Genomic DNA, 24,065 nt, shown 5'->3' with positions numbered 1-24,065 from the left:
TATTATAATTTCTGCCATTGTTGGGTTGTTGGCTGGGGATTTTTGTGTCACCTTTTGTAAAACTTTATAGTTTGGTATTGTGCGCAAGCTTTTCACAGTTACACATTAAATCCATTTCCTAGTGGTGTGTAATATTTTGTTTGAATAGAATTCCTTTCAAAGTGAGTGGTGTCAAGCCTTCTTGGACTAGCATGGATGTGAAAGTGGTAGAAAATGACTAGATTCTTTGTTAGCTGCTTAGTGCAATAGGAAAGATGTTTAATGCAATAGCTCTCATACCCTGGGATTGGAAGGGTTCTAGTAAGTTTGGTAAATTAAGGAAAAAAATTACAGCTGGAGTTCCCAGTGAGACTGTGATAATTCAAGGATTACAGTGTTGCAGAATGGGATGTGTGATCATCTCCCCTACAGTGCTGTGCCTTTCCTCATCTCTTAAGAGGCAAGGAGCATCTTAGGGCTGTGGGTGGGAGAGGGACAAGCTGATGGTGGAGGAGAGAACATAACATTGCTATCTGACCCATCCTAAGACTTGGAATAATTCAATGATATCCATTTGAAATCTGTATATGACTTTTCTTTAAGGTTTTCTGGATGGATTCCCAGTTGCTGGTAGGGAGATTGATAGTCCCTGTCACCTGCTGACAGTGTCCCATGACTTCTGTAATTTCCTGACTCTCACTTCCTTTAGGCTAAATCAAATTAATTCCTGTTTTAATATGAGACAGTGTCTGATTAGGTAAACCACCTCAGTTGGGGATTTCCAGACTGTAAGGTTCATTGCTGTATTGGTGTCTAGCTCACAACAGAAAAAAGAGTTGTCACTGCTAAGGGTGGGCACCGTTGCTGCTACTGGTTGTTTCCTGTAGATCACCATCTAGATAAGGAAGTCTAGAAGAGCCTGACTTTGACAGCTTGCAGTACTGTCTAAAGGCCATAGCTGGGGATCTGGGATTCCTCACCCACTGATTGTCAAGGGCTCAAGAGAGAAAGATTCTTTGGCTTGTATCCTTAAATTTACCTATATATATATGTTACTACTTCCACATTTTCTTACCATTTTTACTTTAATGGGGTGGGTAAATCCAGCATCTATTGTTTTTTTATCTTTTCTTTGCATCTTGTGATGTTTCTTCTTTCCCTTCTGTTGCTGACTTACGTAGCATGGGCTACTTAATTTATGTTCATTCTTTTTCTTGTGCTTGGCTTTTACATCTCATCTATAATCACACCTGAGTTCTGTTTATGGTTTGAATTCAGTACATTGACAGATACCTCTGGTATATGTCTGATTGTCAGTATTCATTATCTACCATTTTACTGTGTCTGGCACTTTAAAGCGTATAAAGAAATATGTTCTTTTTTATTAGATGTGTTAATGAAAAATCTTTGAGGAATACTGCTGCTGTTTGCTTTTTCTTCTCCTTCAATTTAGCTTCTCAGTTGCATATATTTCTAAAGTGCTAGATTATGGCAGTTTGTGGTCATAAATAATTGAAACCCAAAGGTTAAAATAGGTGGTTGCATGAGTTTAGAAACAAGGGGCCTCAAGGAGATTGAGCTCTGTATAGAGCATACTCTTTGATCATAAGATACGAGCTGGTCCAAGGGATGTACAGTGTTTGCACAGCTTAAAGTTAAGCATAAATCTGTGCAAGGCTGGGGAATATATTTGCTAAGTTGAGATGTGGTGTAGCATTAGCCACATAAAGGTAAATAGTTACTACAGCCCAACTGAGGACATTTATTTGACCTGTTAATTAACACTTACATGAAAAACAGGGCAGAGAGCACTCAGCAGAAGGCTGTCTTCATTTTGCTTTCGGTTTTTTACTTGAGTTCACAGTGTCCCACTACACCAGCTTGTTTGGATACGTTGTCATAATCTTGCTCTTTGTGTAAAACATGGTTTACACTTTTAGAACAACAGCTAAGTTTAATGGTGTCCTTTATAACCTTACCCGCAGCTCCTACCATGAGATCAGACTCTGCCAGACTTCTCAATAGACAAAACCATTGTAACTGAAAGCTGCTTGAGCGCAGGCTCATTGCTACAAGTGTCCTACGCTGTCAAAGGTGCTTCCTCGTCTTAGGAAAGTGGCCAAAACACGTTACTACTCAAAGTCAACCTTTGTATCTAATGCTTATGAAAAATTACGTCCACAGAGTACTGAGTCTGATGATATCCTGGCTTAAATACTAAAACTGCATCTCTTTGGCAAGTGGGCTCCAGCAAACACTCTGCACTTCTGAGGCAAGACTCGTTAGTGAAATCAGAAGGTCTTGCTGCAGATATGTGTATCAGAAAGTGTTATCAAGCCTTAAAGTTGAAGAAACTAAGCTAGTATGCTTTAGTGCAAGAGGCATGGAAGCGCTGCAGTTCCTGTAGAAGGGCAGGAGATAGGGCCTGTGAATCTGCTGTAGGTCTGTGCACTTTTTCCCTACTTCTAATTCTCAAAATTAACTGGGTGCCCAACATTTTTTTTGTTGTACGTACTTTATTGTAGGAAGGGAAATATTAAATGAATCTCCATACCCTTTAGATTAGACTTCCAAAATCCCTAAAAGGTACATGTCAAAAGAATATTGGAAAATCCTGCTGGATATTGGGTAACTTCATTTGAAATGCAAGTTGACATGATCCTTGAACATCACAGAGTCCTGTGCTGCCCTACAGTTTCTTTTCTAGGCCATGTGTGCATCGATTAGTATGTATTGCTATCAGGTTGGATATTTTAATTGGTCATCTCATCACTTTTTAGAAGCGGGTTTTTCTTCAGAAAGTTAAGAAGACATTGAGGTAAAATAGTGTTGAAGTAAGATGGTGATCTGTCTTGATGGATTCACCATTGGATCCATCGGATGAATCCAGTAATGGGGATGCTAAGGCTTTAGAAATGCTACTAAAAAAGTAACTTAATTTTCTCTTCTATGTAGCATGAATGTTAAGGGTGCTTTGCCTATGCATGTCACTTCTTTAGGCTCACATTGCATGCTCTTCTGTCTCACACACCCAGTGCAGGGAAACAACACAAATAAGCAAATCTGCTCATTTGTTTGTGGGATTTCTTTTTTTGTGTTGGAGGTTTTGTTTGCTTTTTTTTTTTTTTTTTTTTCCTCAGTCCTGGGGTTTTTTTTATCTTGTTTTGGAATGGGAATAACTATCTCCCAGCTGCAGTTTCACCACTGGTGTTACCATGGAGCTGATGTGGCCCCCTCTTCCAGTAATGGATGTTCCCCTTCCTTGCACCTGTACTGATCCTTGGGGTGCTGGGGTTACACGTTCTCAGGGAGCTGGAGGTTGCCCTGGCAGGGTTACTTGGCATGGTTCCCTGTGTTGGCTTTCCATCCTGCTGCCCCAGTGGTAGTGCGGTTGTGAGGGGGTGCAGGTGTGTGAACATAGAATCATGGATTCATAGAATGGTTTGGGTTGGAAAGGACCTTAAGATCATCCAGTTCCAGCCCCCTGCCACAGGCAGGGACACATCACATTAGACCATGTTACCTGAGGCTGTGTCCAACCTGGCCTTGTAGAGCACTGGGTCAGCTTCAGCAGCCATCATGACACGTGGGCACTTCCAGAGTTGTCTTAGGTATGCTATGGGCAAGGAGGAAATTCCTGTTTCATAAACTTTGAGAGAAAGAATGAGTTGGGGTTCAGAGCCTGGTCCCAATTAGCTGCTGTGTGCTTTCCTTCTGTGGAAAAAACCCCTCAGCTGGCCCAGAAGGTGGGTTGTTTGATCTTGAGCGTCAGAGACAATTAGCTCTCTAATCTGGTCACTCTTTGGGAATAAACCTTGCCTCTTGCTGCTGTTCTCATCTGGAGGCAAGCCTCAGGTTTCCAAACCTTAGTCTCCAGGCTGCATAAACAGCCCTTTTCCCTCAGTTTTGGAGTTTGATATTAAACCAGTTTCTACTTCTTGTATTCGTGCAAATGTTTGAGAAGCTCCATGTGCTTGATGTGATCCTGAACCATAAGTTGTTTTGTGTCTCTCTTCTGCCTTTCATCAGGCTGATTGAAAAATGACCTGGCTGCATCAGTTCTAAGTGCAATAAAAACTCCTGCCAGTTTCCTTTGCCAGAAGTTTCGCTTTCTGGGTGTGTTCCTGTTCTTGTTTGGTTGGTTCAATTAACGATCAACATCAGCATTTCATTCTTTTTGTTTTACTGAGGGGTTTTGAGCAAACTGGGAGTGCCGTGGCATTCAGCAGCAGTGCCCAATAGCTGCCCGCATCTCTGGGTGCAGGGTTAAACTGATCACGTCCTGAGGGAAGAGCAAGGAATGTAGAAAGAACTCTCCCTGCATGAAGGGTAGCATTTACATGTGTCCAGGAGGCTGCAGCAGGACTAGCCTTTCTCCTTCCTCCCCCTTCCTATAAGTGCTTTTCTTCAAAAACATAGACTGTGTTAGATTTCATGGGTGAGGGACATTAACCATTTTACTTTGACGAGATAGGAAATGTTTACTCTTTTGCTTGGTGGGGCTGACTGTAGCTTCTAGTACTACAACAAATTACACATAAAAATGAGTAAGCATAAGAGGATTTCGGGAAAAAACTCGCTTTCCTCCACTTCCCTGGGTTCTACCTGTGGTTTACTGCAGCAGCTTTTAGCTGGCTTGTCTTAATTCTTCACTGGGGCGACAGGGGAGGGTTCAGTTTTGTCATAGCAATTAATGGAGATGCTATGGGCCGACTGTCCTGAATTAGCCCTGGAAAATGTTGTTTGTGTGTTTGGGATGAGTCAGGAAGGAAAGTGCCAGGTTGGAATAACTGTGCCAGTTCTGAGTGAAGCGGAACAAAGGCAGGAAGGTCCTGTTCTGCTGCACCTGCATGCCTGGCCGGGCTTAGGGCTTTGGGCCCGGGGAGAGGAGGAAGCATGTTGACTGAGTGCAGGTTACGAGACCTGATTTAATGCTGTGAAGGTATTTGTTTTTCTGAAGTGTTTTGGCTGACTTCTCAGGGGAGGGCCAGTGTAATTATTATATTTTAATCCTTTAAATAAAAAGAGTCTGTGACTCTGTGTAACAATGAACTCCACCCTTCCATATGACGTTACTGCTGTGTTAAAAAAGAAGAGAAACTGGGAGCGAGCTTACTCTAACATGGACAGGATTTATGACATGTTGGTGTCACCATATGAAGATTACAAGTATTCTGAAGAACCTTGTGTATGAACTTTTGAAACTCAGCTGTGTGTGGCATTGCACTGGTCATGGGCTCTGCTTTCTATCCTAGATTGCTGCAAGTGTGGAGCTGTAAACGTTGCATCCTGTGTAGTTTGTGATTAGAAAAACAATTCTGTCTCGAAGTTGGCGAATTTATTTCTGCGATGTCTCACAAAACTCCCTTGAGCACTTAAAAGGAAACAAACAAAAAACGCCAAACAAACAAAAAAAAAGCCACCAAAACTTATAAGGGGCTTAGGAACCATAGTAACAAGCACAGGATAAGATTTATTCAATGCTCAGCGTAACCTTAACTGTCACCAACATATGTATGCTTTTAAAAGGCATCTTTGTTGTATATTGACATTAAGGGATTGTATTTCACCTTGCAATAGAAATGGTTTACTATTAGCTTTGGTTTCTTTGAAATACAGATTGTTGCAATTGGGAAGAAGAGAAAGAGGGGAAAAAAGAGCAAGGGGATGTTACTGTGTTTACTATCACACTTGATAATGTCTATTGAACTCCACGCTTGCAGTTTGGATTTTTTAAGTTTTATATAATGCCCTTCAGAGTTACAGCATCAGTTAATGAAATGTTCCCATATGCTTGACTGAGGCCAGCTGTATTCAGAATCATTGTTTCTTACTGCTGATAGCTTCAAGCTCGTCTAAAAGTTCATGGCTGGAATTCCTACATATTACGTAAATCTGATATAAACTGGAAGATGCACATACATGTGTTTGATTCTTTTCTTTGTGCCCTTCAGGAAAGCCTCTGTGAGCAGGCTCAGGATAAATGTCCCAATTTTGTCTGATTCTATTCTGTCTCTGCTGTCTGTTGACTTTGGTATCTGATTTAAAATCTATAATATACTTTTTTCCCCTCACTGTGTGTGTTTCTTGGGTTTTTCTGAGCAGAGTCCTCCGTATAAGCGTCTTTCAGTGGAGTAGGTTGATTGCTTTGGGTTTGGGATTTATTTTTTTGAATAACAGTTTCTATCATGCATTCCCAATCTATCATATATTGCATAATTTCTTATAAACAATTAAAAGAATCAGGTGTGCATACATTCAGTCTTTTTAATTGCCTCCCCCCACCATTTTGTATCTCATGTGTCTGAGATACAAAAAATCGGAGTAGATAATGCTCTATTAATGTTCTGATTGAGCTCAGAGGTGCTTTAGTAATTTTAGTATGATGAGACAGGTACATGTGGCCAGAATGAGCTGTCGTTTTGTGCACATGGGAGGTTTACCTGGATGCGGGGTGACTGCCCTTCTGGCACAGGCTGATGGATCAGGTACTTGGATCAGGTACTATCATCTTGTGCAGTTCAGAGTTGCACCACGCTTCATATGTGTAAACCTGGACCTCCGGGTACTCTTGATACGTGACACAGAACAAGCTGATCTGATAGTTTCTGTTAGTTTCTACATTGAGGTTTACCAAGGTCTTTCAAAGAAAATTGGACTCTCCTAGTTTAGTTTTAGTTTGATCGCTACGTTAGCAAAAGAAAAAGACTTGCCTGTGGTGGCTTGCTGGAAGCTCCTAGGTCCTAAAGGAATAGTTGCAGAGAGCAAGCAGTTAAAACATAAAAACATCCAGAACATCTCCTCTTTCTTCCCTTTCCTTCCTCTGTCTGTATTCTGAATCAAAGCCATTGCAGATGAGAGCTGTTTCGAAAGACAGTCTTCTAAACCCGTCAGACTCCCTCTGTCTGGCATAGCTATTTTGATTACCTTGCAGAATATGACAGCTGTTATAAATGCTCATGTGTATGGCACATGCTTGAAAATGTTGGGAGTTCTGAATATAAAAATTGGCTGGAAGAAATTTAAGTTCAGAACAGGAGATAATAGAGAGAGGAAGTGTGGTGATGTGCCTTTTCTAGCCCTGTTTGTGCATACTTCGCTTCCATGGACTGACTGTACCAAGGAATTTGCCTTGCAGTAATTCAAGAAGGGGAAAATTCAGGACTCAGATGTTTATTTAATCAAGTGTGGTGTGTTTGTAGGCAGATTGATGCGTGGAAGTTACCCATTACTCCGAAGTACTATAGAGGCCTTCAGTTTTACTTGATTGAGAAAGACTGTGGCTTGGTGGCCAGAAGAGGTTTGGGGGCATTTTAAGAATAAGATCTAAGAGCAGTTAATATATATGATGATATAAGTTTAATTACAGTGTATAATCTGTGAGAATACTACTCTGGTGGCCAGCTAAGTGGCTAAAGGATGCTGAATAAGCAGAGTAATGGAGCACGCACTTTGTACCTACTTGGTGGGGTTAGTTCTTTGGTGCTTCCTCAGAGGTAATGTGTCTGGGCATCAGGTCATCTTGCTTCTGCTAAGCTGCTTTGGGTAAACAAGGAAAATGATAGCTTCGAGCCTTGGGGAAGCAATGGGTCAGGTTTACTCTCTTGCAATTTTAGTGCCATTGGCTTTGTTATAACTCTAATGGAATGTGTCAGAAATAAACCTAGTTAGGCGTAATAAGTGTTAATCGAGCTCTTTTCAGTAGCAAGCCGAAGTTGAATGCTAAAGTTGCTTCTCTGAGGTGCCAGAAAAGGTGGTGGATTCTGTTTTTATATGGATTTTTCTTGTTGTATTGTTTTTTATTTTTTTAGTACTAATATGGAGAATACTAAAGGTCTGTTCTGATACACCCTTTCAGCTCTAAACTTTTGTTACTGCTGCACTTTTATTGTTTAAAACTGCATTTTATATTGAGAAACATCTTTTTTTTTATGCTGATTTCTAGACGTTTTATTTAACACTGACATAAACTGAAGATACAACGACCACGTTTATGATGTACTAATAAGGTAGTGTTTTCCCCTAAAAATAAAAAAGGTAGAGAAATACCAGAATCCCTAACTAAAATCCTATGTGATTAGCTGGCATTGTTTGAGATGGCAGTGAGCTCCAGGGAGAGCAGTGGTTTTTACAGCCTGCTTGTTTCCAGCACCCTGTAAAACTTCTCAGAATTTAGAGATTGTTCTTCTGCAATGGCGTAATCAAATAGCCACATAGTAGCTGATGCATAATGAATGAACCTATTGTAATGGACCAGAAAGATCTTGAAACTACGTAGCCTGTCTTTCTAGACAATGTGGATATTACGTGCTTCTGTGGAATTCAGCTTTAGCGTTGTTTGGAAATCATCTCTGAGATACTGTTATTTGACTGACCTTTGTTGTTGTTTTCCAACATCTTAACCTTGATATGTTTCGATGTTGTTGAATGCTTATTTCTAGAAGTGGGTGAGTTTCTAGTTCAAATTCCTCTGTGCTTTCGACAATAGCAAGCTGTTAATGTGCAAAAGAAGGCCAGTTGCAAGACTTAAGAAGAATAATTTGAATTTCATGCAGTGCTGTTCAAATTCAGAAGTTTGTGAGCCATACACATATATATGTATATAAACTAAGAAACTTGACCTTTTTTGTGCATGTTTTCTGTCATCCTTGGGCATAGCTGGGGAGAATGGTTGGCTGTGAAGATAACCTAAGAGAGAATAAATAAGAAACTGTCCAGAGGGTCTTAGTTTTACTGTCACAGAAAGTGACAGAATCCAAAATCATCATGACCATGAACTTTGTTACTTCCCCCCCCCTTCAGATTTGTTTCTGCATTATATTGTCATTGATGCTTTCAATTGCAATAGCTGTAGCTGCTTTCCTTGTTAAATCTGCATTAAAATTATCTCTCCTGTGAAGCCACCATATGCTTTGCCTGTGGCATTGGTTTTGCTTGGCTATCCAACTGTTTATCTAAAAGATCCCTTCAAGTTGGAAATAGGCTAATCCTGTGAAGCGTATGAAATTGGCAATTGGTATTAGGGTTGCTAATGCTTCTGGTAGGCATTCTAATTCAAATAGTGAAAACCTAATTGTGCGCATAAACAGGCTCAAAGACTTCGAAAACTTGCTTGTGTAGCATAGTAGTGTGGCTCTGGATAGGGTTCTAGGTACAGCTGTAATATTCATTATTGGCACCATACAAATACTGATCTTGTGGGTGTTGTAGGATCCCGGACTGGTTTGGGTTGGGAGGGACCTTAAAGCTCATCCAGTTCTAGCCCTCTGCCACAGGCAGGGACACCTTCCACCAGAGCAGGTTGCTCCAAGCCCCTGTGTCCAACCTGGCCTTGAACACTGCCAGGGATGGGGCAGCCACAGCTTCTCTGGGCACCCTGTGCCAGTGCCTCAGCACCCTCCCAGGGAAGAACTTCTGCCTAATGTCTAATCTAAATCTCATGTAGATTTCTTAGGCAAGATTTTTATGTGGGCTCTGGTTTATCACATGTAGGACTAATGCTGAAGTAATATTTTGAAGCCTCTTTGCCTGGCTCTGTCCTTCTGATCCTCTCTTTCCAAGACCAGAAAAAGTATTTTAATTATGTGCTTCTAAAGGATAAATGTTACTGCTAGTGTGTTATTTCATGGTTGAATAAATTTGTCTGGTACACAGAATCTAAACATGCCTGACTTGCTTGGTTCTGCAGTAGTTTGGAAAACAGTTTAGCAGTGGGGGTGAAGTAGTTTTTAGCAGAGAGACTCTGGTAATAAAAAGACAAACAGAAAATTATCTTTAGGACCATTCTCCTGGCCATAGTGAATAATTAATAATGCTGGAGGTGATGTAAGCAGAGCTGTGCTACATTTGGGAAGAACATTCTGGTTGTGGTATACTCCTTGTTTTTTCCGGTCCTGTGGCAGCTGTTTGCTAGTTTTCCCAGTTCTGCTAGTGCTTATGTCCTGAAGTAATTCCACTTGGCTCAGTGGGGCTATCTGTGAGCCTTGGAGTTTACAGGAGGGGATTGACTTGAGTGTATAATAAAAACACACTGGAGCTGGAAGCACTCTTTACATCTTGCTTGTAATAGAAAATGATTACTTGCACAAGGAGTGGTGGGTATCAGCATAGCATACCATGTTATCAGCATAGACCAGTGCTAGGTTTGGTACTGGGAGAAACCAAGTGAAGCCTCCCACTGCCTTCTGACTTCTTTAGCTTAATGTCAAAGATCTAGAAGCCTTTAGTCTGTAAAGAAATAGCCTCAGTGCTCTCTACAAAGATAGATAGCCACTTTTTGACTGCAGCAGGGAACAATGGGGGAATATTAAGGTGTCTTTTGAGTTTCATTGGTGCTTTATGCTTAGCAGGAGCTGAGTGGGGAGCAAGCATGCTTTTCTGTTGTGAAATCTAAAAACTGGTCTGTGAAGACACTGTTTCTACCTGCAGTATTTGCCTGCCTTAAAATCCATGCCTTAAGAGAGTAGAAGCGGAATTTTACCTGTTAAATTTGTACCCATCTGCCAGTAACATTAGAAAGCAATTTGAAATACTGAAACACTTAACACCCCTTTAACATCTTCTGTTACTTTGGTTTCTCCTTGGAACACATCCAAGCCCCATCTGTATGTTGCCCCTTATATACTTGGAAGTTAAAGAGTACAGAAGCACTGCAGATTTCAGTGACTAACACTTAATGTGGGATGATGTGTTGGTATGCATTAAAAATAACATCCTTTTAGTTCTTCAGACTTTTTGAGATTTTAAACTCTATTTATGAGATATCATGGAGTTTTTAAGAATGGATTATTATTTTTAACTAAAGGTGTAGAGTGTTCATTATTTGAACGAGAACTTCTCTGCCTTACAGAAAGATGCAGAGAGGTTTGGGGAGCAAAGCTTACTTGAATAAATATTTTTCTCATGATGTTATTTGAAGAAAGTTAATTGGGTGAAACCTTGTTTCCAAATATGCCAAAGTACAAATATTTATAGTTTGTTTTGAAAAGACTAAATTTGGTTAGGATTAGACAAGTTTATAATGTAGTGGTGTAGTGTGTAGTTTGGCATAGTTTCATATTAAAGTCTATAATGGCTTGTTGATTACTACCTGGGTGTCTCTAGTTTTACTTTGGGGGCTGGTAAAATCTTTCTGCAGACTTTTCCCGAGACATGCATCAAAGTCTGCTTAAAGACACCATGTTCTGCTTAGGCTATGTCCGAAGTTACCGTATATATATTGTAAAAGAAATAAATTACTCCCCTCTACATCTTTTTTTGCTTTTAGTCTATTTTGCTGCAACTGTCTAAAAGCCAAGTGGTTAATTCCAAACTATTTTATCTGCCTTCCAGCATACCTCTGTGGATGGATACACTGAACCACACGTCCAGCCTATCAAGTCAAGTAGCAGACAAAACATCCCCAGGTGTAGAAACTCCATTACATCTACCAATGAAGAGCATCCTCACATTGGGAATTATCGCTTACTGAAAACAATAGGAAAAGGAAATTTTGCCAAAGTGAAACTGGCCAGGCATGTGCTTACTGGAAGAGAGGTAAGCCTTTCAAGAAAAAAAGGCTAAGAGTGTGTTTTATATTCTCTTTGGCTGCCTTTATAATAAGTATTTTTGCTATTCTTTTACCTTTCTCTTCCAAATAGAAAAAGCACATTTTTTGTCACCATAAAGGAAGATGCAGAGAGGCTGTTTCAGGATATAGAAAAAGTTACCTGAGGTGCCCAAGTTTTCTCCCTCTAACCTCTCACCTCTCTTTTAAAAATGTAACTTCTTGGTGAAGAGATCACAGAGTTTGTTGTGCATCAGGGATATTTTGGGGGTGGGAGGGGGTCTGTTCAATCCCAAGGATTTCTAAACCCCAAGAGAAATCTATTGATAGATACATTTCATTCATATTGATAAATCCATTGATAGATAGGTCCTTGATATTGAAATACATTGATAGACAGATCTTGTGTTTGGAGGACCTGGTTTTGCAGTGGACAAGATAACATTGTTCTGTCCAAACACTGACAGAAGTGTAGCACTGATTCCTTGGTGGTACCATCTGGTGGCAAAGTTCTGAGCTCCTGCTGATAAATCCTCATAGGTGAGGCAATTTTGCTTGACGTAATGCATAAAAGCAGACAAATATGCATGTCTTAAAGGTATATCTATGCTTTTGCTCACAAAGGTGCAATGTATTTTTGTGCAAACATTTTTCTGAGTTTAATAATCAGTTTTGGTTTGGTTTGGTTTTTTTCCCCCCCAAGGTTGCTGTGAAAATAATAGATAAAACCCAGCTAAATCCTACTAGTCTGCAAAAGGTAAGAATATACTATAAGATCCAAAAGTCTATGAACAGTTGAACTGTGATCTTTTATGTGTTTGACAAAAATATTTGGTCCATTTATGTTGCTAAACAAACATCTTCGTGTACATATGACCTTGGGAGACAGTCTTTGCTATAAGGTGCATGTGGAATTTGGCTGATGGCAGTTCCTCTGTGTGTTTCCTATCTAAGCATTGCTTCTTCCTTCCTTCTTCAGCTTTACTCTTTGCTGACAATAAAATTTGTATCTAATTAGATACACAAGTAGTTTGTCTACTTACTAAATCAAGATGTAATGCTGTAGATGATAGTGTTTTTCTTTGAGTTTCTTTAATATAGTAATTGTGTATAGAATTGCCAGAATGACTGAACATAATCAGAACATTCTTGCTTGTTTATGCCTGTAGATAGAAATTCAGAAGTCCTTCATAACTGTTGTGATAAGTGTTTTAACAAAACCCTGGGGTTTTCTGTGTGCTTTGGGTTGCTAATATTTGAGCTAGTGAAGAGGGACCCACAGAAGCAGTACATGACAGAGCATATTGTGGAAATCCTGTGCTGCTCAATAGGTAGCTTGTTTCCTACCTAGCTTGGTATTTACACTAGGAGAGCTATGTGAGTTTGTCTCATTGTTGAGCAGTGAGAGGGTAAAAATGTTGGAATGTTCTGGAAAACTAAGCATGAAAAGCTTAACTTCTGGAATAATTGCTGTAATGACAAGTAAGTTGTATTTCACACAATAATATTCAATAATAAATCATTCCAAGTATAAATGAAACTTTCATAGCCTAGAAAAGATGCTGTCACACTACACAAAAATACTTGTGTTATAGGATATTGCTGCTGTTACTTGGTTTTTGAGTGGGAAGCTGATAGCAAGAGAAACATTTTTAGGTACAGATAGAAGCAGCTTATAGCAGAACTAAGTTAAATTTAGTGATTTAACCACAATTCCATTCTCCAGTAACTTCTAGAAATATTTCTCATCTTCTGTTTGCACTGGAAAGTGTAAAGTTTTCCTTTGAGCATCTCGATTGTAGTTGATTGTTTTGAAGCTCAAAATGTCTTCAGCTTCCCACAATTTTCTGAGAATTTTGGGTGAATATTGATTCCCTGAAAGCTTTTAAATAAGCTTAAGCACAGTTTTCTCACAGTCACTCAAGCAACTGTTGTTTTTTGAAGCAAATAAGGGCAGGAGGGTGGTTCATCAGCACACTTAGATTTACTCCTGTTTCAGGCCTTCAATCACTATTGATTATTATAAATCAAACAAGACAAATATGACATTATCTTAGGCACAAGGTCATTCACAAAGCCATCCCCTTTCCATTCACTATAATATAAAGGATATCAAAAGCAAGTATGTTTTGCCGCAGTAATTGCTGCTGACCTAATTAAGTAAAATGAGGTGAGGCATCATAGCTTCTCACGCACCATTTTGTTTTATAAACAGAAATATTTGAGCACATACTTTGGTTGCTGAAAGTATTGTACAAGCTGGGTCTGTAGTTAGTCACGAGTATGACAGCAAAGATAACCTTTAGTTTGTTCTTAGGCATTCTCCGGTGTTCTTTAGGGCATAGAGGGTGGTGTCATGGTTTAGCCCCAGATGACAGCTAAGCACCACGCAGCTGCTCGCTCACTCCCTCCAGCAGGATGAGGGAGAGAATCGTTTAAGTGAGAACTCATGGGTTGAGATAGACAGTTTGATAGGTAAAACAAAACAAAACAAGGAATTCATTCACCATTTCCCATTGGCAGGCAGGTGTTGGGCCACGTCCAGGAAAGCAGGGTTCCGTCACACATAATGGTTACTTGAGAAGACAAACGCCGTCATTCTAAATGCCCTCCCTTCCTTTTTCTTCCCCCAGCTTTATATGCTAAGGATGATGGTATATGGTCTGGGATGTCACTTGGGGTCAGCTGTCCCGGCTGTGTCCCTTCCAACTCCTTGTTCACCTCCAGCCTACTCACTCGTGGGGTGGTGTGAGAGGCAGAATCGGCCTTGACTCGGTGTAAGCACTGCTCAGCAGCAACTAAAACATCCCTGTGTTATCAACACTGTTTTCAGGACAAATCCAAAACATAGCACCATGCCAACTACTGTGAAGAAAACTAACTCAGTCCCAGCCAAAACCAGCACATATGGATAGGGTACTTTGCAGACATAGCTATATTAACTTAAACTTAAAAATTAGGAGGTGATTACACAAGTAAGCTGATCTTGTGAATTTTTAATTCCACATCCTTATGCATCCGATGTGTTAGTCTGAAGTTACTTCTTGCTTCAGGACCTCTACTTCTTTAAATAGATAAACAATGTTGAATTAAGGGCACTGCCTTTTGTTTTCAATCTGTTCAGTATGTGGTTCCCATCTTACTGGGTTAGCACCTGTTTAGAAGACAGAGCTGGCTTTTTTATGAACTTGCTGTCTTGATAGCAACATATTGTACTGACTTAGCTTTTTCCACTGTCATGATTGTAAGTTGTTCCCAAATATAAGTATTTGAGTTTCATCATAACTAGAGTTTGTATCAAAATAGCTGTTCTATTTTCTGCATGTCTGCTACATCTTCTTGGACTGGTTTAACTAGGGAGGTTTCTGAAATAGCCTACTGTTGCTCTTCTGCAAACTGCTAATGGAGCAGAAGGGGCTTTTTTTTGTTTTCTTAATAGGCTTGATTAGCAAATGGCAGCTCAGATTTTCCATTTTTAAGGGTCAGTGTGCTTCTTTTTATTATTTAAACAGATCGAAAGCCTCAAGCTTAGGTTCTTTTCTTAACAACAGAAGATTTGGAACAACTGCAATACATTACCTACTGAAAACTATGCTTTTTTGCAACATCCATTCTTAGGAATGATTTAGAAACTAAAGAAGCATTCAGGCACATCTTTAAAGCAAGAAAAAGCCTTGGTTAACTGAAGATTTTTTTAGTTTGATTGTAGTGACTTAAAATAGTACATCTTAAATGTAGATGTCAGCCTGACAGCAAGTAGAAGTGTTAGCAATGGAAGATCTTCATACTTTCTGCAGTCTGTGCCCTGAAAAATGAAACTGGAAAAGCAGGAATCAAGTTTTCAAGTGCTGTGCCTTTTCTGTAGGTACCGGTTCTATGAATCTGGTTCTATGGTGCTGGCTGTCCCCTGCTATAGATGTGGGGTGGATTATGGGGCAGGAAGCCAGGGAGCCTTTACACCTTCTGAAAGCAGTACAGTGGTGCTCAAGAAAGTAGAGGTGTGCATGAAACCTCAGTTGTATCCTTGTATAATCCTGCAGCTTGCCTCATCACGAAAGCAGAACGAAGCTCTCTGGTATGTCCAGATTTCTACAAAATTTACAGTCTTGGCTTTGTAGGAAGTAACTTGTTGGTCTTGTTGCTTTAAGAGATCTATTCTTTTGCATATAGAGGTATCCAGGGTGTTACTGAGGCGTGTGGTGGCTATTGTTTAGAGATACCTTTATTTGTTAAATACATAGTTATTGACATAAATAGTGTTAATGGCCAACATGCTTCTGCAAAGGGAAAGGAGAGGGGTGAGTATTTGTCCCAGGGTAGTGTTCCACAGAATGCAGAGTTTGAATGTAAAAACAATGTACTGAAATACTGGAATACTGTTACTGCTTTTATTCAAGTGTTACCCATTGTTCAGAGATTTTCTAGGTCGTTTCTCTCATGAGAGAAAATCAGAGGAGGGAACATTGGCATCTTCTTAATTTGTATAAATGTGCATTTACACCAGACCAAATAAAATCCTGAATATACTCCAAGACTTCAGAGAACAGTTCATTTGCCCCATTTCCATCCCACTCCCCCTCTGCTGTTTTGAACGTCTATATTGAAATAAGGGTCCCTGCTCTTTCTTCTTTGTGAGCCCCTTACACATCCCTTTGGACCGCATGGGCCAGCAACTACACAAGGTGTAATGAATGTGGCTTGTTTGTGGTCTTTATGCAGTGCTCTTCCATTAATTCAGTTTTCAGCCTTTCAAAAAATTTCTTTCTTCTTTGGTTGGAAGGTACCTGTCATGTCAAGCAGCTTTAGCAAAGCTGCTTGACTTAGTTATGTCACAGAATACCGGAATACATAAGTTACATCTGCCTAATTCAGAAGATGCCTACACCTGAGTTACTTCAGGGAAGGGTCTGAAAACATCAGTTTCCAGGTGTGTACCTGCTGGAAACTTGTCAGAAGCTGATAACAACTGCAAAACACAAACTCTCAAAGCAACGTGGCTCTCCCCATGAAGAAGGCAACTTTTGTGCTTTAGTTTCAGTAGTGGGCAGGCAGTTGAGAGAGGAGTTTTGTGGTGAATACAACCACTTAAAGTTCTTAATCTTTTCTCAGAGCAAGCCATTTAGTTAGCAAGTACCTGAAGGTAGATTCCAAGATTTCAACTATTCTTTCAGTTCTTACTGTGCTGCTTTCTCTTGTTCCCTTCTCTCATGTTTGCAGGGAGGCTGTCAACATCGTGTCTGTAAAATAAACCAGCCAGTTTCCATTCAGCTTGTGCTTGACATGATTTGTGTGGATGAGCATCACCTAAGATAACTTAATCTGCTTCAGCCTTGCCCAGTTCTTGCTCTGAGCATGCAAATGCATTTCAACCAAGATTAAAAGTGCTTTTAATTCAAAATCCCCAAACAAACAAGAAGCCCACCACAGAGACGCTAACCAGCAAGAAAATACCCAATGACACCTTGTGACTTTGAGTTCATCTAGAATTTGCCTTAGAATAGCTGCTTTCTTTCAAAAGGTTGAGACTTCACTACTCGTTACGATATACCAGGATGGCTACTCAGACTACATACAGCTTGTATATGAGAACATATGCTTCAGTTTTATGAAAAATACCTATTCAACAGGATATATAATACAAAACGTTGTTAAAAATATATTGGTGTGAATATGGATAAACCTAGGCCCACACTTTGTGTCTTGGTGATGTCTTTTATTCAGAACCAGGGCAAGCAGATGTTTCATTCATAGAACAAAGTATCTGCATCAGGCTAAAGGTCTTGAGGAAAATAGACTTTTTGTCCTTTTCCTAGTAGGCTTTTTCCTTTATGTAAAAAAAAATAAATTACATACTATGTGGAATCAAATTAATGTCACTGAAATAAATTTGCATCTTAAACCAATTAGTGAATTTTGAAATCCTGTGAGAATATCGAATAGAATAATTCACATCTTTTTTTTTTTTTTACAATTACTGTGTGCTTCCCATTACATGTAAAATTATTTCTTTGTCCTTTTTTTCTAGATTTGAAATGACTTTATTTATAGCAGTCTGTATTTTAATTCTGCTTATGAAGATATGCTTTCATTGCTGTAACTTACATACCAGCATTAATACTGTTAAGTAATGAAGTATCTTTCCAACATTCTGGAAGGAATTGTGGTTTTCCATATACCTGCTTAGAAGCTCTTCTGAAGCTGTACCATTGCTTGGTTTAGATTTGTTAGCTTCTGACTAATTGGTACTGATATAGCTGGGTAACTGTATGTGTTCTTGTGCAGCAAATTCAGTTATAAAACCAAAAAATGCACAAAGAACAGCCTGGTAGGATGTTTTTTCATGGGAATAACTGACTTGAGGAGAAACAGGAATATTTTCTTAAGTTTAATTTTAGTAATTTAATTCTAATTCATACTATTACGTATCCATGTGTTATATTTTGAACACCAGCAAACTGCATCATACTGATCATGTTGTCAGAGAAATGTTTTTATAGTCCTTGCTTCCTTCTGAAATTGTTTTAATGGCAACTGTAAAGCAAGTGGGTAGTAACTAGCTTGAAATACTCACATGATGTCAAGATAGAACTGCAGTAATATCGATCAAAAGCTGAATTTCAAAAAGATGTTGCTCTGTGCTCCGGTAGAATAAATGGAGGATTTTAGAAATGTTATGACTAGATAAAGAAAAAAAAAAAAAACAAAAAAACAAAAAAAAAAAACCAGACCCTCAGCATTGTCTAAGCAAAAGAATTTTAATTTCTCTTAACTTGTAGCCTCAGCCATCATAAAATAGCAACCAAAGTGCCGCTTTTTGAGGAGGTGTCCGGTCTCTGACTTGTACCCTTTTGCAAAGGTAGCGTCTGAACAAATGGGACTCATTTTGGAAATGAAGGCAGAGATGTGCTCTGAGACATCAGAGAAGCAAAACAACACCACCACACTTCTGCACTGAGCCAAGTTGCTCTGGAAGGAGGACTGTTCTGCTAAGACATTTCCAAAATGTCTTAAGCATTTTGCTGAAGCCAGTGAGCTTTTCTTCCTTCATTTCAGCATCCTACTGCAACCCAAGGCAGAACTAAGTGTGCAGCATAGTAAATCGAATTGACAGTGGGGTTATGCTGTTCACTTGAAGTAAAACAGGGCAAGCTTATCAGTATTGATAGCCTTAAGTACAGAGTAACGGAACTATGTAGTCATTTTGGATTCCTTTCGTTTGCCTTCTTTTCTTTGCCTTCCTTCTTGCCCTAGGTTACTCTTGCTTCACCTCTTATTTAATCAATAAACCCATAGAAATTTAAGAACTAAGACCTTGTTTCTGGTTAAAAAAGTCAACCCACCATTACTAAAGTGTGGCTGTAAGTTTGTCCAGTTGTTTTTAATTATGTGACTCAGGATTCTAAAGCAGACTTCGAGCAATCATAAACCTTGAGGCCTTGCCAGGGGGAGAGGGGACATTCCTGTTTATGACCCAGTGTAAAATCTAGTAGTTGTGAGAAAAGTGAACTTGCCTGCTTCATCTCCGTGGAGCAGCAGGACTGGGGGAAGCCAGGATTCATGGTATCTAATTCCATTTCAACATCTGCGTGTTCAACTCTTCTGTAGCACTACGCCTTGTATTTGCACCTGCTGGTATGTATGTATTCAGAGTAGGCAGGTGAGCTGGCCGGTCACCAAAGAAATCGGAGCAAAGAGATAGCAAAAGCTTGGGTGAATGGTCTGTTGGTTTTGTGAATGCTGAAACTCCAGAAGGGGCTGTAAAACTTAACTGAGTCTGTTTGTATAAAGCTTAAAATTTAGTCTGGTTTTTGTATGTAGTTGGTAGTGGTTATTTTCAAGTAATGTATAAGATGCAGACTGTGTTTCCTGTAGTTCACTGTGCTATATTTATCCATGCTTTATGCTAATGCTAGTTTCTGTGGTTTGTGCTGCTCCTTTTTGGCAGCTAACGTTGCGTATCTTGTGTAACTTCTCCCTAATAAACACACTCTTAAGAAAATTGTCTTGCTTCCTTGACAGTTGTTTCGAGAAGTACGAATAATGAAGATACTGAATCATCCCAATATTGGTAGGAGCCCTGCATTTCTGCAAACTTTTTTCTATCATACTGTTTACATTTTACTCTCTTTGGCTTTATCTGAATGTACTTTACTGCTATGCTGTTAAACTTTTTTGAGATAATAGGACAGTGAGCATCAGTAAATGCTTCATTGTCTCACCTCCTTTACTGCTTGAAACAAGAATGGTGCTCTGAGGAGAGAAGCTGCTCAGTCCATGAAAGCCTTAACACAACATAGGAGTTGCTGAGCACTCACTCTGGTCTGTTGAGGGTCCCAACTTCCCTTTTCCACTGAAATTACTCTTGAGGCCAAAAAGCATGAATTCTTCAGGTGAAAGTAGCAAAACTGCATTAGTTCAGTCTAGGAGAGACTCCTGCTGACTAATATTTCCAGAAAATTAGAATTACAAAGTATGTAATTTTCCCTTTCTGCTTTAGTTCTTTCACCTACCCCACAGCTTCAGGGCCCTACTTTGTGATGACAATTCTTCTGGCTGAGGAGGGCTGGACAGTCTTGTTCCAGAGACAGTTAATGGTCCTGAATCGGCCAGAGGGCTTGTTGCATACAAGGTATGGACAAGGTGTACAAGTTATTACATGCTAGGCACTCCCTCTCATCCCTTGAATTGTTTGTTGCTTTTCCAGCATTCTTAGCTTCTGCTGGTTTTTGTTTTCTTGGGGGTGGTGGTGGGGCTGTGTTTGTTTTAAGTGGATGGTTAGTGTTATAATCTGAGGAAAGCCTTTCAGACCTAACGTTTCTGGTACCTACTTGATCAGAATCTCAGATTTCTAACTGGGAGCAGTTTACTAGCGCAACAGGGAAGGTTTGTATGATCTTAAAGACGTCCGTGTCAAATTAAACACTAATTTCAGCATGAACTCGTTTGTACAGTGTGCATAAACTTCTCAGAAAATTGTGAATTAATATGCTTTGTTATCAACTGTGATTTAGAAATTAATTTTGCTTTTTTCCCTCCCTCAAAAGAATGCTAACCTAAAGGATATAAAGTTTTCATATGGTTTAGTGTTATCACTGGGCCATAAATTATACTCGCTTCATGAGTATAATTTTTTGTTTGTGCTGTGCTTTTGCTCCCTGTTGCAATCTCTTTCTCATTCATTTTTCTTGCAGTAAAATTATTTGAAGTTATTGAAACTGAAAAGACATTGTATTTGGTAATGGAATATGCCAGTGGGGGTAAGTGGATTCTTAATTCTGCTTTAGGGATAAACTGAAATATGGAAAGCCATGTTGGTTGCATGCCTAGGAATGATGTAAGAACTTTGTGATTAATGGGCTATTCTAATCTGGCCTTCACAACACTCCTAACAGACCTCTCAGGGCAGACTTTCTTGCTTGCATCGTGTTCTGTAAAGTAACCCGTTAGGTTTGCGCTGAGGGGTAGTTACCATTCTGAGGCTTCTGCTGGAGTTTCAAGAGATAATCTGGTTCTGAATCTGGCAAAAACCTTGACTCTGTTTCTCTGCTGTATTTAGGTAAGCACTGGTGCCTTGTATGATCTTGAAAATGTGTGCCAAAGCACTTGGAGAGGCAGGTCCAGGGGACAGGAATAAGGAACACGGGAAGGAGAGCAGCAGGATTGTAGAGTGAGCGGAATAATGGGTGCCTGCTTGAGAAGCTGCTTAGCAGCTGAATGGGGATGTTTGAATGTGGAAAGGGAATCTAGCACAGGGCCAGTGACCAGGTAGGAGAGGCTGCTTATCAGACAGTGCAAAGATGAGGATCTGAAAGGCATTTGAGCAGCTTTATTAGAGAACAGGAAGGGAAAACCAGAAGTAGTACAGATAGTGTTAAGTGAAGCCACTAGAGATATGCAAAACAAATCTGATGCATAAGAAGCTGCCTGTTTCCCAGTGTGTCTTATATGCAATAGGAATGGGTTTTATTATTAAAGTGTCTCATTTTTTGTTTGTTTCACAGTGGTTCTTTAAGTAAATTTATTTTTAAAATTGAAGAAGCCTTAGTATGAAGGGTTCCATTTTTATATTTCTTGACTATTACGTGTCTGAGAAGTGAAATTCAGTGCAAACAGTCAAAGGGAATTCTCCCTGGCTGCATCTATTTCCTTTCCCTTCAAGAGTGGGGGGTGCGGGATGTTGGGTTTAAGCATGATTTGATTGTGCATGACAGTCAAAAATAAAACCTGTGCAACAGGACTGATGTTTTGTCCTTGTCGTGGTCAGGAGAAGTGTTTGACTACCTAGTTGCACATGGAAGAATGAAAGAGAAAGAGGCTCGTGCAAAATTCAGGCAGGTATGAACTTAAAAGTCACTTTCTTTTGTTTCTATTTATGGTGTTTTCAGATAGACATGAGTGTGAGCATACTTCTTTTACTTTAAAAAAATATTCATTGTTGTGATAATGTTTATTAAAGCTGGAGTGGAAAAAAATCCCCAAAGAGAAAAGTATCTGCTTCCTACGTACTGTCTAAAAATAGTAAGACTGATTTGCATTCTTTTTTTAGTGGATGTTCCTAAGAGCCCCATTTTTTGTTGTGAGTCATTTGAGGGTTGTAAACCTTTTCTGAATGTTTTAGAAGTTAACACATGTTCTATCTAGAGATGTTGATATGATGACATGTATCGCTGTGTCATGTCACACCGTTTTCTATGAAGAGTACTCTGTAACAGGTTTTTACACTCTTATTACAGGCTTTCTCATCTTTTTTTCTTACCCTGTTTTTGGTGATTTTATCGTGAAAAGCTTTTGGTATTTTTCAGAATTAAGGTGTATAATTAATGTGTAAAGAAACTGCTTTTAATTTGCTGTTTCTGACTTGAGTTTTGTTATATACATGTGAAAGATACATATGAACATGTTGAATGAACTGTTCTGTTAGGGATGAATTGCAGAGCTATGCTGCAGATATTTCAGAAGATAAAATCTGAGTTGGTACATCTGGCTATTGGTTTGGGGGGGGTGGAATAATTTCCTTTTATAGTGACTGCTATTGGGAGATCTGCATTTAAAATAGACGGTTCTCCTATTACCTCAAGGAATATGCATTAAACTTTCTTAAATAAGAATATGAGCTGCTTTTAGGGACTTTTTAGTGTTTGAGTTCTAACGAAACATGTAAGAATATTTTCTAAAATTAAAGCTGTGTGTATTAATATCTTACATTCTACTGAATCACATGAGAAGCCAAAATTACATACTAGATTATATACAAATACTGAGATGGAAATTAAGTATTTCACTGATCATCTTGGTGTTTCAGATTGTATCTGCTGTGCAGTACTGTCATCAGAAATGCATAGTTCATCGTGATCTTAAGGTAGGTTATAACTTCTCTTTCATTTTGCTGCTTGACAGTATAGACTTTATTTCATTCTATATACTTGTTGTTGTCACTGTCTGCGAATGCCTCAAACATGTGAATGAGGTAACTCACTCTCAATTTTCAGGAGCACAAAAGTAATGTTGCTTGCCTGTTGGAACAGGGGAGAGGCAAGAATAGAACATGTTAGTTTCACTCTGATTTTGGCTTTAAGGGAAAGACATGCTCTCCAAAGAATTACACCTGCTGGCATGCAGATATCTACACACTGAAGCCGCAGAAGTTCAGTGATACCAGTCAGCACTAAAACATTTTCAGTTAAAATATACTGCATAAGCATACAACTTTCTACATAAAACAGTCTTGTCTTAGTGATTTGTAAGAAATACATTAGGTTTTTAATCCATTTGAACTTCTGATTTATACTGTCATGTTTAAGATGAAAAATAAATCAAAGGTAAACAGAAATTAGTTGAACTTTTTTTTTTTTTTTGATGCTTTCTAGTATTGTGTCTGTGTAAATGTCCTAGGCTGTGTTACAGAGTTCAGCAATTACAGGTACAACAAGCCTTCAGTCTGAAGTTGTCTTCATGCCAAGTTTAGATATCACAGGACTTGGACACAGTATCTTCACCTGCTTAAAAGCTGGCTGGTGCTCTTTGTATGTTTATTTATGCTTACAAAGAAAACACTGATGTAGATTCTTTTTTTTTTTTACTGATATATCTAAAATGTTGAATAAGCTGAACTTGAATAATTCTTAAAGGTTTGTTTTACCAGCATCTTTTGTCTCAAGGGTTTTTTTTACTAGTATCTTTTGTCTTACCTTCCTTATAATGCACTGCAGCATGCTGTTGACCTCTTTCTCACAAATCTGTTCCCTAATACCTGTCGATCTGCCAGCTCCTGTGTGTGCATATGGTGCTGGATAATACATCCTTTTCTGCTGAGTCCTCCCTGCCCCAGGACCATTGTCATCTGATGATGGAGGTGCTGGGCCAGCACTCTGAAGTCAGAATGCAAGGAAGGAAAGGGCTGGATCTCATTGAAATCTTGATTTAAAAAAAATGCCTCCCCATCTTGCATGGTGGTTTGGAACCTGTGAATGTTTTGTCAGGCTCCCTGGGGCTTACTGCAGTCACTGTTGTTGAGCTTTCCAGAAAGTTGCACCCAGGGACC

General features: G+C 39.3%; 1 protein-coding gene across 3 annotated transcripts in view; it reads left to right on the top strand.

Annotated features, from left to right (window-relative positions):
* The first annotated feature begins 11,316 nt into the window (after positions 1 to 11,316).
* Positions 11,317 to 24,065, top strand: part of MARK1 (MAP/microtubule affinity-regulating kinase 1) — a 35,240-nt gene continuing 22,491 nt past the window's right edge. For all 3 annotated transcript variants that reach the window (XM_010020917.1, XM_010020918.1, XM_010020919.1), the window contains exons 1-6: positions 11,317 to 11,514; positions 12,228 to 12,281; positions 19,544 to 19,592; positions 20,716 to 20,781; positions 21,789 to 21,859; positions 22,827 to 22,883. In XM_010020917.1, the coding sequence (XP_010019219.1) occupies positions 19,565 to 19,592; positions 20,716 to 20,781; positions 21,789 to 21,859; positions 22,827 to 22,883 (222 nt within the window). In that variant the 5' untranslated portion in view covers positions 11,317 to 11,514; positions 12,228 to 12,281; positions 19,544 to 19,564. The remainder of the gene's footprint in view (positions 11,515 to 12,227; positions 12,282 to 19,543; positions 19,593 to 20,715; positions 20,782 to 21,788; positions 21,860 to 22,826; positions 22,884 to 24,065) is intronic.

This window comes from Nestor notabilis, unplaced genomic scaffold (assembly GCF_000696875.1).
Source record: "Nestor notabilis isolate BGI_N333 unplaced genomic scaffold, ASM69687v1 scaffold10408, whole genome shotgun sequence".
NCBI classification, from domain to species: domain Eukaryota; kingdom Metazoa; phylum Chordata; class Aves; order Psittaciformes; family Psittacidae; genus Nestor; species Nestor notabilis.
Note: the sequence above shows the minus strand (reverse complement) of the source record. Positions and strands in the feature narration are given on the sequence as shown.